This window comes from Crocuta crocuta, unplaced genomic scaffold (genome assembly GCF_008692635.1).
Source record: "Crocuta crocuta isolate KB4526 unplaced genomic scaffold, BGI_CrCroc_1.0 scaffold118, whole genome shotgun sequence".
NCBI lineage: Eukaryota > Metazoa > Chordata > Mammalia > Carnivora > Hyaenidae > Crocuta > Crocuta crocuta.
Genome location: NW_027551558.1, coordinates 1192614 through 1206158, shown reverse-complemented (window position 1 = coordinate 1206158; position 13545 = coordinate 1192614). Strand labels below are relative to the sequence as shown.

General features: G+C 39.3%; 1 protein-coding gene across 4 annotated transcripts in view; it reads right to left on the bottom strand.

Annotated features, from left to right (window-relative positions):
* The window catches only part of UXS1 (UDP-glucuronate decarboxylase 1), a 92681-nt gene that overhangs the window by 53122 nt on the left and 26014 nt on the right, over window positions 1-13545 (bottom strand). For 2 of the 4 annotated variants that reach the window (XM_077749300.1, XM_077749301.1), the window contains exons 2-5: window positions 13172-13199; window positions 11830-11878; window positions 10704-10747; window positions 5539-5599 (exon numbers count right to left, since the gene is read on the bottom strand). In XM_077749300.1, the coding sequence (XP_077605426.1) occupies window positions 5539-5599; window positions 10704-10747; window positions 11830-11878; window positions 13172-13199 (182 nt within the window). Of the gene's footprint in view, window positions 1-5538; window positions 5600-10703; window positions 10748-11829; window positions 11894-13171; window positions 13200-13545 lie in introns of all 4 variants that reach the window. The other 2 variants (XM_077749299.1, XM_077749302.1) reach the window with 2 other exon arrangements.

Sequence of the window (13545 nt, the reverse complement as noted above, 5' to 3'; positions counted from 1 at the left end):
CTCTCTCTGACCCTCCCCTGCTCATGCTGTCTCCCTCTCTCTCTCTCTCTCTGAAATAAATAAAACATTTAAAAAATTTTAAAAAATAGGAACAAATGGGAATCTGGGGGTTGACAAATATAGAAAAATTCACTAGAGAGATTCAACAACTGATTGGATCTGGCAGAAGAAAGAACCAGCAAACCTGAAGATAAATCAAGAGAGTTTATGCAAACTGAAGAGCAGAGAGAAAAACAAAAGGAAAGTAAATGGCCTCAGACCAGAGTATGAGACACCAATAAACTTACCAACAGGCACATAATGGGAGCACCAGAAAGGAAAAAAGGGAGGAATGGAAAAATTATTTGAAGAAATAATGGCTGAAAAGTTCTCCAAGCTCATGAAACATATGAATCTACACATTCGCGAAGCTCAACAAACTCCTAGTAGGAGAAATGCAAACACGAAGCACATACTCACATCACAGTAAAAATGCTGAAAATCAGAGACAAAGTTTTGGAAGTAGTTGTACGTGGTTAAAATACTGTCCTACAAAAGTTATATCCTTCTTGGAATCTCAGCACATGACCTTATTTGGAAATAAGATATGGTCACACTGGAGTAGAGTAAACTCTGAATCCAGTTTGGGATACACAGGAAGAGCACCCTGTGATGAAGGAGGCCAAGACTCAGGAGATGTATCTACAAGTCAAGGAATCAAGGACTAGTAGCAACACCAGAAGCTAGAAGAAAAGCATAAAACAATTTCCTCCTGGAAACTTCAGAGAGAACATGGGCCTGCCAATACCCTGACATCAGAATTCTCGCTTCCAGTACTGGAGGAGATTCAATTTCTTTTGTTTTAAGTTACTGAGCTCGTAATTGTGACAGCAGCCCTTGGAAAGTAAACAGGAGACAAATGGATTCAAGTACAAGGAAACCCCAACATGATTAACAGCTGACTCTCTATCACAAATAATGGAGGAGGCAGTGGGGTAACATATTCAAAGTGCAGAATGAAAACTGCCAACCGAGAATTTTATATACAATCAAAACTTCTAAAAATAAACAAAATATGAGAGTATTTATTGCCAGCAGCCCTGCCATACAAGAAATACTAAAGGATGTTCTTCAGGCTGAAAGCAAATGATCCCAGAGAGCATTTCTCACAGAGGAAACAAAAGGGGGTGGAACAAATAATTAGGTAATTATTAAAGACAATATAATTGCACTTGTTCCTTTCCACTCTTAATTGATTTAAAGACTGAATTGTATATAGCACAACAATGTGAATGTACTTAAAGCGACAGAACTATATACTTAAAATGGCTAAAATGTGGGGCACCTGGGTGGCTCAGTAGGTTAAGCATCCAACTCTTGATTTCAGCTTGGGTCATGATCCCAGGGCCATGGGATCAAGCCCTGCACAGGCTCTGAGCCTGCTTAAGACTCTTTCTCTCCCTCTCTCTGTGCCTCACTCCCACTTGCAGCACGCTTTCTCTGTCTCAAAAAAAAAAAAAAGGTGAAAATGAAAAACTGTGTTATGTATATTTAACCACCACCATCAGAGCAAAACAATTATATAAAATAATATGTATATTACTGTATTATTTGCCCTGTAAAATACAGAAATATATCTGACAACAGAATGAAGAGAGCAGGTGGGAGCAAAGTTGTATTGTAGTAAGGCAATAACATCAAAAGTTTACTCAAACCCACAGGAACAAATGAAGGAAATTAGACAAGGTAATTAAAATGTTAATATAACAAAATCTGTAAATATATCTTTACTCTCCTTTATTCACTCAGCTTATTTAAAAGATACAAAATTATATAAATATAAAATAACTATAACAATGTATTATGGGATTTGTAACATGAACTGAATACATAAAATGGATAGAAATAATATCATAAGCGGGGTAAAGGTAGAACTATGTAGGAGTGGCAGGTCTACATCTCACTGGAATTCAGTGTAAATCTGAAGTAGAGCATCATAATTTAAGATGTACATGGTAAGCCTAGAATAGTAACAAAATCAATTTTTAAAATATAGTAAAAAAATAAAGGAATTCAAATTACACATAAAAAACAATTTACTTAATGCACAAGAAAAGAATGGAAAATGAGAGAAGCAAAGATATGAGGCATACAGGAAACACAAAATAAAATGTGTTATAAATCTAACCATGTCAGTCATAACATTAAATGTGAATGGATTAAGCAAACACCCAAAAGGCAGAGATTGTCAAATGGGAGAAAACAAAACAAAACAGGATCCAACTATATAAAGTCTTAAGGGAATACACTGAAGACTGAAAGATACATGTGTTGAATGTAAAAAGATGTAAAATACAGCATAGAAAAATAATAAGAAAGCTGCAGTGGCTTTGATGGTATCAGACAAAATAAATTTTAAAACAAAAAATGTTAAGAGAGACAGAGGGGCATTTTATAATGATAAAATCCATCAAGTGAATATAATAATAATTATAAACATTTATGCATCTGACAACAAAGACCCAGAATATACAAAGCAAAAGTGGAAAGAATTAAAGGAAGAAATAGAGATTTTAACGATAATTGGAGGCATCAACATCTCACGCCCAATAATAGACAGAACTATGCAGACGATTAACAAGGAAATAAAAGACTTGAAAAACACTGAAAACCAGCTAGACCTAACAGATGTCTTTCTCTGTAGAACACTCAATAGCAGTCCTTTCAAAAGTACATGAGGGGTGCCTAGCTGGCTCAGTGGGTGAAGCATGAAACTCTTGATCTCAGGATTGTGAGTTTGAGCCCCATGCTGGGTGTAGAGATTACTTGAAAATAAAATCTTAAAAAAAAAAAATGAGTACATGAACAATTCTCCAGGACAGACCATATTCTAGGCCATAAAACAAGTCTCAGTAAATTTTAAAGGAAAGGATTTGAATCAAACAAAGTAAATTCTCTGACTATAATGGAATGAAATTAGATCTCAAGAACAAAAAAATCTGAGAAATACGTAAGTAAGCAGAACTTAAGCAGCACACTCCTAGATAACGAATGGATCAAAGAATAAGTTACAAGGAAAATTAGAAAATATTTTGAAATGGGTGACAATGAAGAAACAGCACACCAAAACTCAGGGTAGGCAGCTAAAGCAATGGAATTTCTAAGGAGATACAAACTACCAAAACTAACTCAAGAAGAAATGGAAAATCTGAATAGATCTACAGCAAGAGATTTAATTAATCATGTTAAAAAAAATTAACAGCAGAAAAGCTTAAGCCCAAATAACTTTCGTGGTGAATTTCACCAAACCCTTCAATGAGAATTAATAGCAAATATTCACAAATGCATCTCAAAAACAGAAGAGAACATTTCTCTACTTATATCTTATGAGGTCAGTATTACCTAATACCAAAACCAGCTAAACACATCATAAAAAAGGAAAATTACAGACCAAAATTTCTTTAAAAATACCAGTCTAAAAATCCTCAACAAAATGCTAACAAATGAAATCCAACAATATATAAAAAAAGGATAATACAGGGGTGCCTGTGTGGCTCAGTCAGTTAAGTGACCAACTTCATCTCAGGTCATATCTCATGATTAATGGGTTTGAGCCCTGTGTCAGGCTCTGTGCTGACAGCTTGGAGCCTGGAGCCTGCTTCGGATTCTGTGACTTCCTCTCTCTCTCTGCCCCTCCCCAAATCATGGTCTGTCTCTCTCAAGGTCTCTTAATAATAATAAATAAATGTTAAAAATTTTTTTAAAAAGGATCATACATTAACCAATTGAGATTTATCCCAGATATGCAAGACTGATTGCAAAATGAACAGATTAGAGGCAGAAGGGAATTTGGTCAACTGGATAAAAGACATCTATGACAGGCCCTCAGCTAACATCACATTTAATGGTGAATGACAAAGCTTTCACCTAAAATGAGGGACAAGACAAGGATGTCTGCTCTTCAGAATTCTATTCAACACTGTATTAGGGATTCTAATTAGTGATTCTAGCCAAGACAATTAGGCAAGGAAGTGAAACAAGAAGTAGTCATATTGATAAGGCAGAAGTTAAACCGCCTGTAACTCCAGGTGGTATGATCTTGTACAATATATTAAAAAATCCTCAGGAATCTACCTGAAACTATTAGAACCCAATAATTTTAAGCAAAGTTGCACGATATAAGAAAATACAAAAATCTACTGTATTTCTGTTTACTTGCAATACAAAGGAGAAAAATGGAACTAAAAAACAAATCCATTTATGCTAACACCAGAAAGTATAAAACACTTCATTCAGATATATTTAACATAAGAAGTGTAACACTTATACTCTGAAAACTACAAACAAAAAGAATGTTAAAATAAATTAGTGAAGACTTGAATAAACAGAAAGCCCCCCTGCCCTCGCCACCATTCTCAAGGATCAGAAGACAAGATTGTGAAGATAGCAATAATGCCCAATGTCATCTATAGATTCAATGCAGTCTGTAACAAAATCTCAGATGGCTTCTTTGAAGAAATCGATGCGTTAATCCTAAAATTCCCCAGGAACTGTAAGGGATCCAGAATAGTCAAAACTACATTAAAAGAAGACAAAGTGGGAGGATTCATACTTCCCAATTTCAAAACTTTGTATAAACATACAGTAACCAAGACAGTGGTACTGGCATACGGACAGACAGGATCAATGGAACAGAACTAAGAGTCCAGAAATAAATATTTTCACTATGGTCAGTTGATTTTTGACAAGGGTGCCAAGACAATTCAATGGGACATGATTAGTCTCGTGAGCCAATGGCACTAGGTATACACCCAAGAAAACCGAAAAGTTATGTCTTCAAAAAACTTAAACACACCTTGGGTTCATAGCAGCATTATTCACAATGGCCTCAAAGCAGAAACAACCCCAAATGTCCATCAATTGATAAATAGAAAAACAAAATATGGAATATTATCCAGCCACAGAAAGGAATGAAGTACTGATCTGTGCTGCAGCAAGACCGAACCTCAGAAACGTTAGTCTAAGAAATCAGATACTAAAGACCACGTATTCTATCATTTCATTCACAGGAAATGTCCAAAACAAGCAAATCTAGAGAGACAGAAAAGTAGTTTCGCTGGTTGCCAGGAGCTGAGAGGAAGATGGCCAGCAATGGGGATGGGGCTTCTTTCTGAAGTGATGAAAACATTCTAGAATTACAATGTGATGTTGTGACTTTGTGAATACACTATAAACCAGTAAACTGTATATTCTGTACAGATGACCTATGGTATGCAAATTATACCTCTATTTAAAAAGCAAGTTTCTTGGGGAGCCTGGGTAGCTCATTTAGTTAAGTACCCAACTCTTGATCTTGGCTCAGGTCATGATCTCATGGTTCATGGGATTGAGCCCCATGTCAGACTCTGTGCTGCTTGGGATTGCTTAAGACTCTCTTTCTCTCTCTCTCTCTCTCTGCTCCTCCCTCTCACGCTCTCTCTCTAAATAAATAAATAAATGTTAAAAAAAAAAAAGCAAGCATCTGGATATTACAAATATTAATCAGATGTGCAAACTTACCAAAATTCTTTTACGGTCCTTTTCTGATAAAAATTTTACTGGTGGGTATTTCTGGGTGAAGCTGTAAAACATGAAGAGATTAGAAAAGTCAAACATCTCCTATGAGGATTTTCTCTACTACCAACAATACAAAGGCTAGACTGTGGAATTATTACTGTCAGCCCCTTTTATCCATTCCAATGAGGCATTAGGAACCAAATAGCTCCTGGCTCATTCGAATTCAAGAAATATGCAGCCTGCTCCTTGTGCAAAATCAGGCTGAGGATCGAGAGTCCGTGCTGGAGAAGGGAACATGTACCAACGTACAGGCTATGAGGAGCCAGAGCTAAACACAAAATAAAGGGGGGTGGCAGCATTCTCACAATGCTGTATGGGGATCCGGAAGGAAGAAAGCAGCCGTGTGAAGTCACAGACCCAAAGCAGGGGACTGTGCCTTGCAAGGGTAAGAAATGAAAAAACTAAGCCTGTTTCCTTATTCTGGCCAGTTTCACAACTGCATCATCCCCCCTACACCAGTGACCCTGGACAAGATGACCGGGCATCAACACTCTCTGTCTCTCACAGTCTTCTAATGCCTCTTGCCTCTGGTAAAGGTTCCATGGTCCCCCACCCACAATGATGTTTTGGGAGCAGGGCAGCACAAGTGGCAGATAAAACACCAAATGAGAGTTGATAAATGCAGATTTGAAATATCCATTCTTGAAGTGGTTCAGTTAGGAACAAAAGTGCTTTAAGTAAATTCAAAGAAATCAACTTTACAGTCATTATTTTAATTGGAGAGGTGCCAGGGGCATTGTCACATGCCCTCCACATCCCCAGCTGGGATACAGAATGCATTTCCTTAATGGTCGCTGAACTGAACAGAATATGACAGGTCATTAGACAGAAGACATTGAAGCAAGTGTTTCTCATCTCTTGGAAGAGTGGAAACATGCTTAAATTGGAGCTTGGGGCAGGAGGGCTTTCTTTTACAATGCAGATGAATTCCCCTATTAAGAGCTTCCAGATTCTCAAAAGGTCAAGTTCCCCTTGCAGACTACAAAACCAGAAGCAGGCAGGTGGGAGCATCTGAGGGAAGGGGTTAGAGTCCTGGGCTTCTCCCTTACTAGTTCTGTGACCCAGAGCAAGGCCCCCAAGAGCTCTGTGAACCTCAGGGCTTCCTGCTCCATCAAGGGGTAACCACAGCACCTCCCCGAGAGGGCTGCCCCAGCAGGGACTGTCTTTACCACAGGTCGCCACAGTGATGGCCGAGTGAATGTTCTCACAGTGGCCGTGGAACAGGGCAAGTTCCGCCTGCTGGAACACTGGCAGCCTTCAGGGAGCCTGACAGATGTCTTGTTTGCGAAGTGGCACTTCTTGTCATTCCAAATACTTCCTCCATCAGTCAGCTGGAGGGTGGCCAAGCAAACCACAGCACTGGCTACGTGCACCCCTCACATGGGCCCTATTTCCCCTCTTCTCTGAGTGCCTCACATCCACCACTTTGGCCTCAGTCTTAAATTCTGCAGCCAGCCATGTGGCGCATCTGCAATGTCTCTTTCCAGGCCGACCCTCTCCCTACCCGCCCACTGATGCCATTTGTCCTAGAAAGAAAACAGCAAACAGTTCTTATAGGAAATATACTTAAAAGAAATAAAACTGAAGCAAAAACATTAACTGCCTGACACAAGGTCACATGTGAAATACAGACTGATAAACATACTTCAAACACTGTGTGCTAAAATTAAAAAAAAAAGAAAACCGGGGCACCTGAGTGGCTCAGTCGGTTAAGCATCCGACTTTGGCTCAGGTCATAATCTCACAGCTTGTAGGTTCAAGCCCCGCATCAGGCTCTGTACTGACAGCTCAGAGCCTGGAGCCTGTTTCAGATTTAGTGTCTCCCTCTCTCTCTGCCCCTCCCCCACTCGTCTCTGATTCTCTCTGTCTCAAAAATAAACTACAAAAAATAAATAAAAGAAAAAATTTAACAAAAGAAAACATCGGCTGGGCTTCTTGCTTTGTTTTCCTTCAACATGTAGCAACCAAGTTTCAGATTTCATATGTATGATCAAGTTATTAAAAGGTTGGAAAAACTCTCTGATAACCCTCATTTCTTCCTTTTAGAAGCCAAGCACACAAAGCCAGAAGTAAGAGCAAGGGGAAAGCTCCTTTAGGGTCCTCCTCAGTCTTCACTTCACACTGTTTGCCTTCCGGCAGTCACAGATAACAGAGCTAGGGGACTACATGAGGGGAATGAGTAGCAACTCTGATTCGGTCGTGTAAGATGACTGTGTGGTAACTCTGAGGTGACTGCATGAGGTGACTGGGTGGTAACTCTGAGGTAATGACTATGTGAGATAAACACATGGTAATCTGTGACTGTATAAGGTGACAGCATGGTAACTCTGAGGTCACAGCTGGAGGTAACTGCATGGTAACTGAGGTGACAGTGTGAGGTGGCTCTGATGTGGTGCTAGCTGGGCAACTCCTTCAGCACATCATTCAGTCTTCCCCTGCTGCACTTTCTAAGCATTGGGCAAAGTGGACAAGGAAGAGGCCCAGGCTTCTTTAAAGGCTGAAGCAGGTTAAAACCCTATACGGTAGCATATTGGCTCATCCATATATTCATTTATTTGGGAACTTTTTAATGAGTACCTATTCTGTGCCACACACTGAGGATACAGAAGCAAACAAGATAGAAGGCCAAGGCCCTGGCTACATGAAGCCTACAGTTGGCATTTCTGAGTATGAGAGAGACAAGCAAGCAAGGGAGGCAGCATGTAGCAGGAATTGAATAATGGATCTTTTCTTAGTCTCCAAAATTAATCCTTTGGTAATTATTCTATGCCATTCCAGACTCTAACCATCCTGTTCACTAAAGTAGCAATGGTAAGAAGTGCTTTCACTTAGAATTTAAATTCTCATATGACTTGCTATCTATTCACAGAAAATTTAAAGATATGGAGATGAAATTAAACAAATGGCAGGCAATCCAACTGTTAAGAAAGGGGGGGGGCACATAGTAAAGAAGAGAAAAAAAACCTCACACAACCCACTTACTCAGCCTTCTCGAAGAGAACTATCTCCATTTCTTCCCTTGTATGAATATAATCTTTACCTTTCAAAAATATCCTTAACTATTCTGGGGGTCCCTGTGCCCCCAAGTGACAAGCACATCAAGACAATGTAGTTCAGTTACAGTCTTATCTTGCTCACGTCAAGATGGGTGTTTGATCATTCTTACCACACAAATCAGTCAAGAAAATAAAACCCAACAGGGCTCCGTCAATTTCTACCACAAAGTCCTGTCGGTACTTGACTTTCTAACACACACAATAACTCGGGCTCATCTGCTGCCTGACTTGCTCACCAACCTGGAGAACAAAACCAGTTTAGGATGAGTAACTAGTAAAGCAGCCCCAAGAGGCAAATGCTTGACCTCTGCACCTGTCTTAAAGCGGGCTCTCACAGCTTGAAAAGAATGAGTTACTGGTACATCCTTCAAGATTGTATTCATACTCATGCTTCTCTTTTCTATTTAAAAAACACAAAGAACATCACAAAAGTATCAAAAGGAATCATAAAATTCTATTTCAGGAGATCTTGTGTGTAAGTCATTGCCTTAGGGAAGTGTTATACAATTGATTCACTTCGTAAATAAATATTACTCTTGAAAGAAAAGCACTGGTGGACTTTTTGGTGGGGGGGGGGCAACATAAAACCTGGTTGGTTATTTCTTAGCATAAGCAATTTTAAGTTTCAGTTAAAATCTCTCAAATTATACCAATCCTATTGAAGGCAGAATTTCTGGCTCCCATCCAGTGAAACATTACAAGTAGCATAATTTCAGCCCAAATCACAGCAAGAAAAATTTAAAGGACAAATAACAACTTTATATGACCAGCTTAATCTGTTGAAAAATAACAACTTTTAGTCCAGCAAGAGTTGAAATTAATAGTTCATCAGACTGCATATAAACTATCAATTGAGGACAATGAAGAAAGTGAAATAACTTATTTAGTGTGATGACTCTTCACCCTATTTCTCTGTGATCATTTACCGCAAACAGTGAAATCAAAGAAAAATTTGCTATCTCTTCTTTTATGAATCTGGGCTGATAAAGTTTCATACAATGCTGATGCATATCATCCAAACTTATGCCAAGATAAGGAAAACTAATAACGTCAATGTTTTCATTTTTCTTTTTTAAACCTCTGAAATCCCACCTGTTACTCTGGATACAGTTTTCCAGATAAACTCAAGGGAAAAGTTCCAGTGCCTGGAGCTCCAATGTTTTAGAGAGAGAGAGGATATGGGCACAACAGAGCCACACGTGGCAAGACAAAGAGTAAGAAGCAACTTGCTCTGGAATCTGATTCAAATAAGTTCCCACCATATTATATAATTCTTCCCTCCCAGCCACTTCACCTGGAATCAATTCTGGAACCTTCCTGAGGTACAGGGACAAGCAAGTAAGAGACCCCTAATTTCTTACGGTACTTACATACAGTACTGGGTTTTAGACATTCCAGCTTTTTCTTTCTTCTTTTGGAATTCCCTCAGACTAATCAGTATACGCTAGAAACCATCTGATCATGTTGCATAACTTAAAAGAAAGTAAGGCTTAGCCTCAACTTGTATGCCATGAATTTTCAGGAACGGAGAAATTCATAGGGTTTGGAAAAGGAAGATTTCAACATACCTAAATCCTGTTTTCTTCTAATGTTTGCAATATTTGAGTATGATATTCAAATCAGGATTAAAAACCGATACCAAAACATTTATGTGGATATTTGTTTAGATACCAGGGTTTGTAGAAATCGAACTGACAGAGGATAACAGAGAAGGATTTTCAGTGTAGGACCTGTGTGGCTGAGCTTCAGGAAGATTCCTGAAACAATAACTTTACTGAAATAATTTTTTTTCCTAGAGAGAATCCACAGCTTTCATCAGAAATAGTTTGTAAAAAGCAAAATAAAATAAAGGTTTAAAAACACTGCATCAAATTTTACAGTAAACATCTACCTTCTCAGAGAAAAGTTCTTGTGTTGAAAGCACCTAATATCTCTCATATTATAAAATTACACAGTTGAAAAAAAAAGAATTACAGAAGATGAACTTTTATCAGATACTGACCTTCTAAAGTCAGTAAATAGAAGGATTTTCCTTAAAAAAATTGCACATACCTTTTTTCCAAATCTCTGATTTTCTCTCTTAGTGGTTCAACAATCTAAAACAAAAATAGCCAAAATCACTTTTGAAGCAAAGACAGTTCTCCACCACTTTCACCCTTTCTGATGTTCCACACAGGCACCATGTAATACAAAACTGATTTTAATTTCTTCTATTATCCACTTCCAGTCTGAAATTAAATTAGACCATTTGAATCACAATGGTTAAGAATGAGATGATAAACTGCGTGTTGAACTCTTCTTCCAGAGACACTTAAGTCTCTCTGAGAAAATTAACTTTTTACTTTCCTTACTTATGAGCAAAGTGGTTGAGGCTCACAAAAACAGATCAACAGCACCCATTTCTTTTTAGGAACTAAAGAATCTCCTAAATGCTGCCCACAAGGTAACCTCTTGTTTCTGCACATCATCTCCACGTCATCTGCTCAGCACATTAATGAATGGCTGTGAGCTGACCCACAATGCTGTGTTTTAACACTGGGAGCTCGGACAGAAGGACAATCCAAAGGCTTCCCAAGGACTGTGACCTCTGGCTTCAAACACAGGAGGGACTCTCCATCCCCTCCCACAGCCCACGTCACACTAGCATACCTATATCTACAATTATTTGACTAACAGTACAAGCAATTCTTTTTAAGTAGAAGGTATATAAATCAACCCAGAGGAGCTAGCTTTCACAGAGGTAGGAGTGTGGCTTCCTCCATCTGTGCCTGTGGACCCCCTCTGTGTTCCCAGAGTCTCAGCATCTGAGTTGGGCCGGTTTCCCTTTCAGCATCTGCTCTAGCGCTTGCCTACATCCCTGATGAAGGTACTCACTTCCCTCTCTCTAAGAAATTCTGGAAGGTCACTTGAAAGTCCTAACAAACTTTGAAGCCCATTTTGCCTCTGAGTAGGAATTTAGTACATCACACCTTGATAAAACAGACAAACACACACAGGGATGCATCCACAGCGTAATAGACAGAAAGTCTCCTCTAAATAAGGGGGTAAATTTTGGATATGTTTTCCAAATTGTGTATTAGCAGCAAGCTGCCACACTAAAGATAGGGGCACAAGTGAAGGAACTGATATTGACAAATATAACAGAAAAAATAGAAACAAAATATGGAAAGGAACTAACCTCTTCAATCTTGCTCTCGATTTTGAGTTCACCATTCTCCTGCATAGACCTGTTGAGCAGAAAGCTACGAAACTGAGATCCACTGAACGGCTGGATGACCTCTAGATTTATTTGTGAACAAAGCACAATACACACCAAAGTCTGCAGACCATCCCACCGCTCCCCTTCCCAAACAGCAATCCCAGGCTCCTGTTCCCTCCAGAAGGGGGTGCACCAGAGGAACGGAAGACAATAGAGGAGAGGAAATCTCAAATTCATCTCACCCCCTCACCTCTACCTCACAAGGGTTGTTTCTACGCAACTAAAATAATCTCACTTGCACGTTACACCAAACATGGGATTATAAATTAGAGGCAGGAAGTGTGTCTATAGGGGTCCAAGTCTCTCAGCTGGGTTTTCCTGGGGTTTTAATGCAAAATGGAGCTTTTCCAAGTAAAAAAACAGAGTTCCTTTAAATGGGATCTGAGCACCCCTCCTAGTCACACACAGAAGCCTTTGTCAGCAGACACTCCTGCCCTGGCGGTGGGAATCAGATCAACACCGCCCCACCGGCCTTGCAAAATCTACTCAATATGAAAAGCCTGGTGGGGACACAGCAACCCTTTACCCTAGTAGCCGCCTGCAGGGACATTCAACATTCCAAGCTCACCGCGACACCGCAATTGTGGCTGCTGCTCTTTTATTTTCACTACCAAGAAGTACAGAGTGCAGCAAATTTTTCTCTAAACGTAAAACTGCACTAGCAGTGCCAAATTTGTTTTTATAATGAATGCTTGTTACTTTTTTTTTTTTTTTTGGAATATAAACACAAGGGTTTTACTCTTCTGAGTGTCCCTCTTACATTTATCATGAAGCACAAATAATGCACACTCAGCCGGAAGGCTCCTGGGGCCTAATCCTGAGGTAAACAGATGGCCTCAGCGTTCATGGTCTGCTCCCAGGGCCAATGGCCAGCCCCAGTTTCCCTAAGATGGCCTCTTTTTCAAAAGGCTTTGGGAAAGTACGCCCCCTGTATGCTTGCTCAAGCTACCCTGAAACACAATGTACATGTTAGCAGTGTAAAAGCCAGGGTCAACCCTTTACTGTGCACAGAAGGAGGAAAGGGGCCCTGAGGTGGGCAATGCAGGGAAGCCAACCAGTAAAAATGGGTAAGCAGTAAAATCAGATGTATTCCTCGAGAATATAAGAAAAAAGACAAGGCTCAGATGTGTGAATAGCAAAAAGACTCCGTTTCATTTTATAAATATTCTTCAATTAGCCATGACATCTCCAGTTTACATGGAATAACTGAAATGCATCTATAAAACCCCACCACAACATCCAGGTCATTAAAAAGAGTTACCTCATATTAACGAAGTTGCCCCAAACAGCTGTAAGGGAAGGAAGAAGAAAATAGGTCAATATTTAACTTCGTGACATTCAAGAATTCCAACTAACAGAATTTTAATATTTAACCAATATTTTCAAGTTTACTAAGAAATCTCAATCACAGTTCATAAAGGCAACAAAATGCACACTTTTAAAGGACGTAAGTGAAAAGGGATCCTATACCTCTCTTTAATTCTAGAATACCTCTTGTAGGGTCTGGAGTTCAACTGTGCTTGTGTTTTGATAAACAGTATGTCCTCAACAAAAGGTTGAGGAAAGCCAGTCAGGAGAATCAAAGAACTGCATGCCTGAAAGATCCCAGGGCTCGGTCCAACCTTTCCCTTTAAA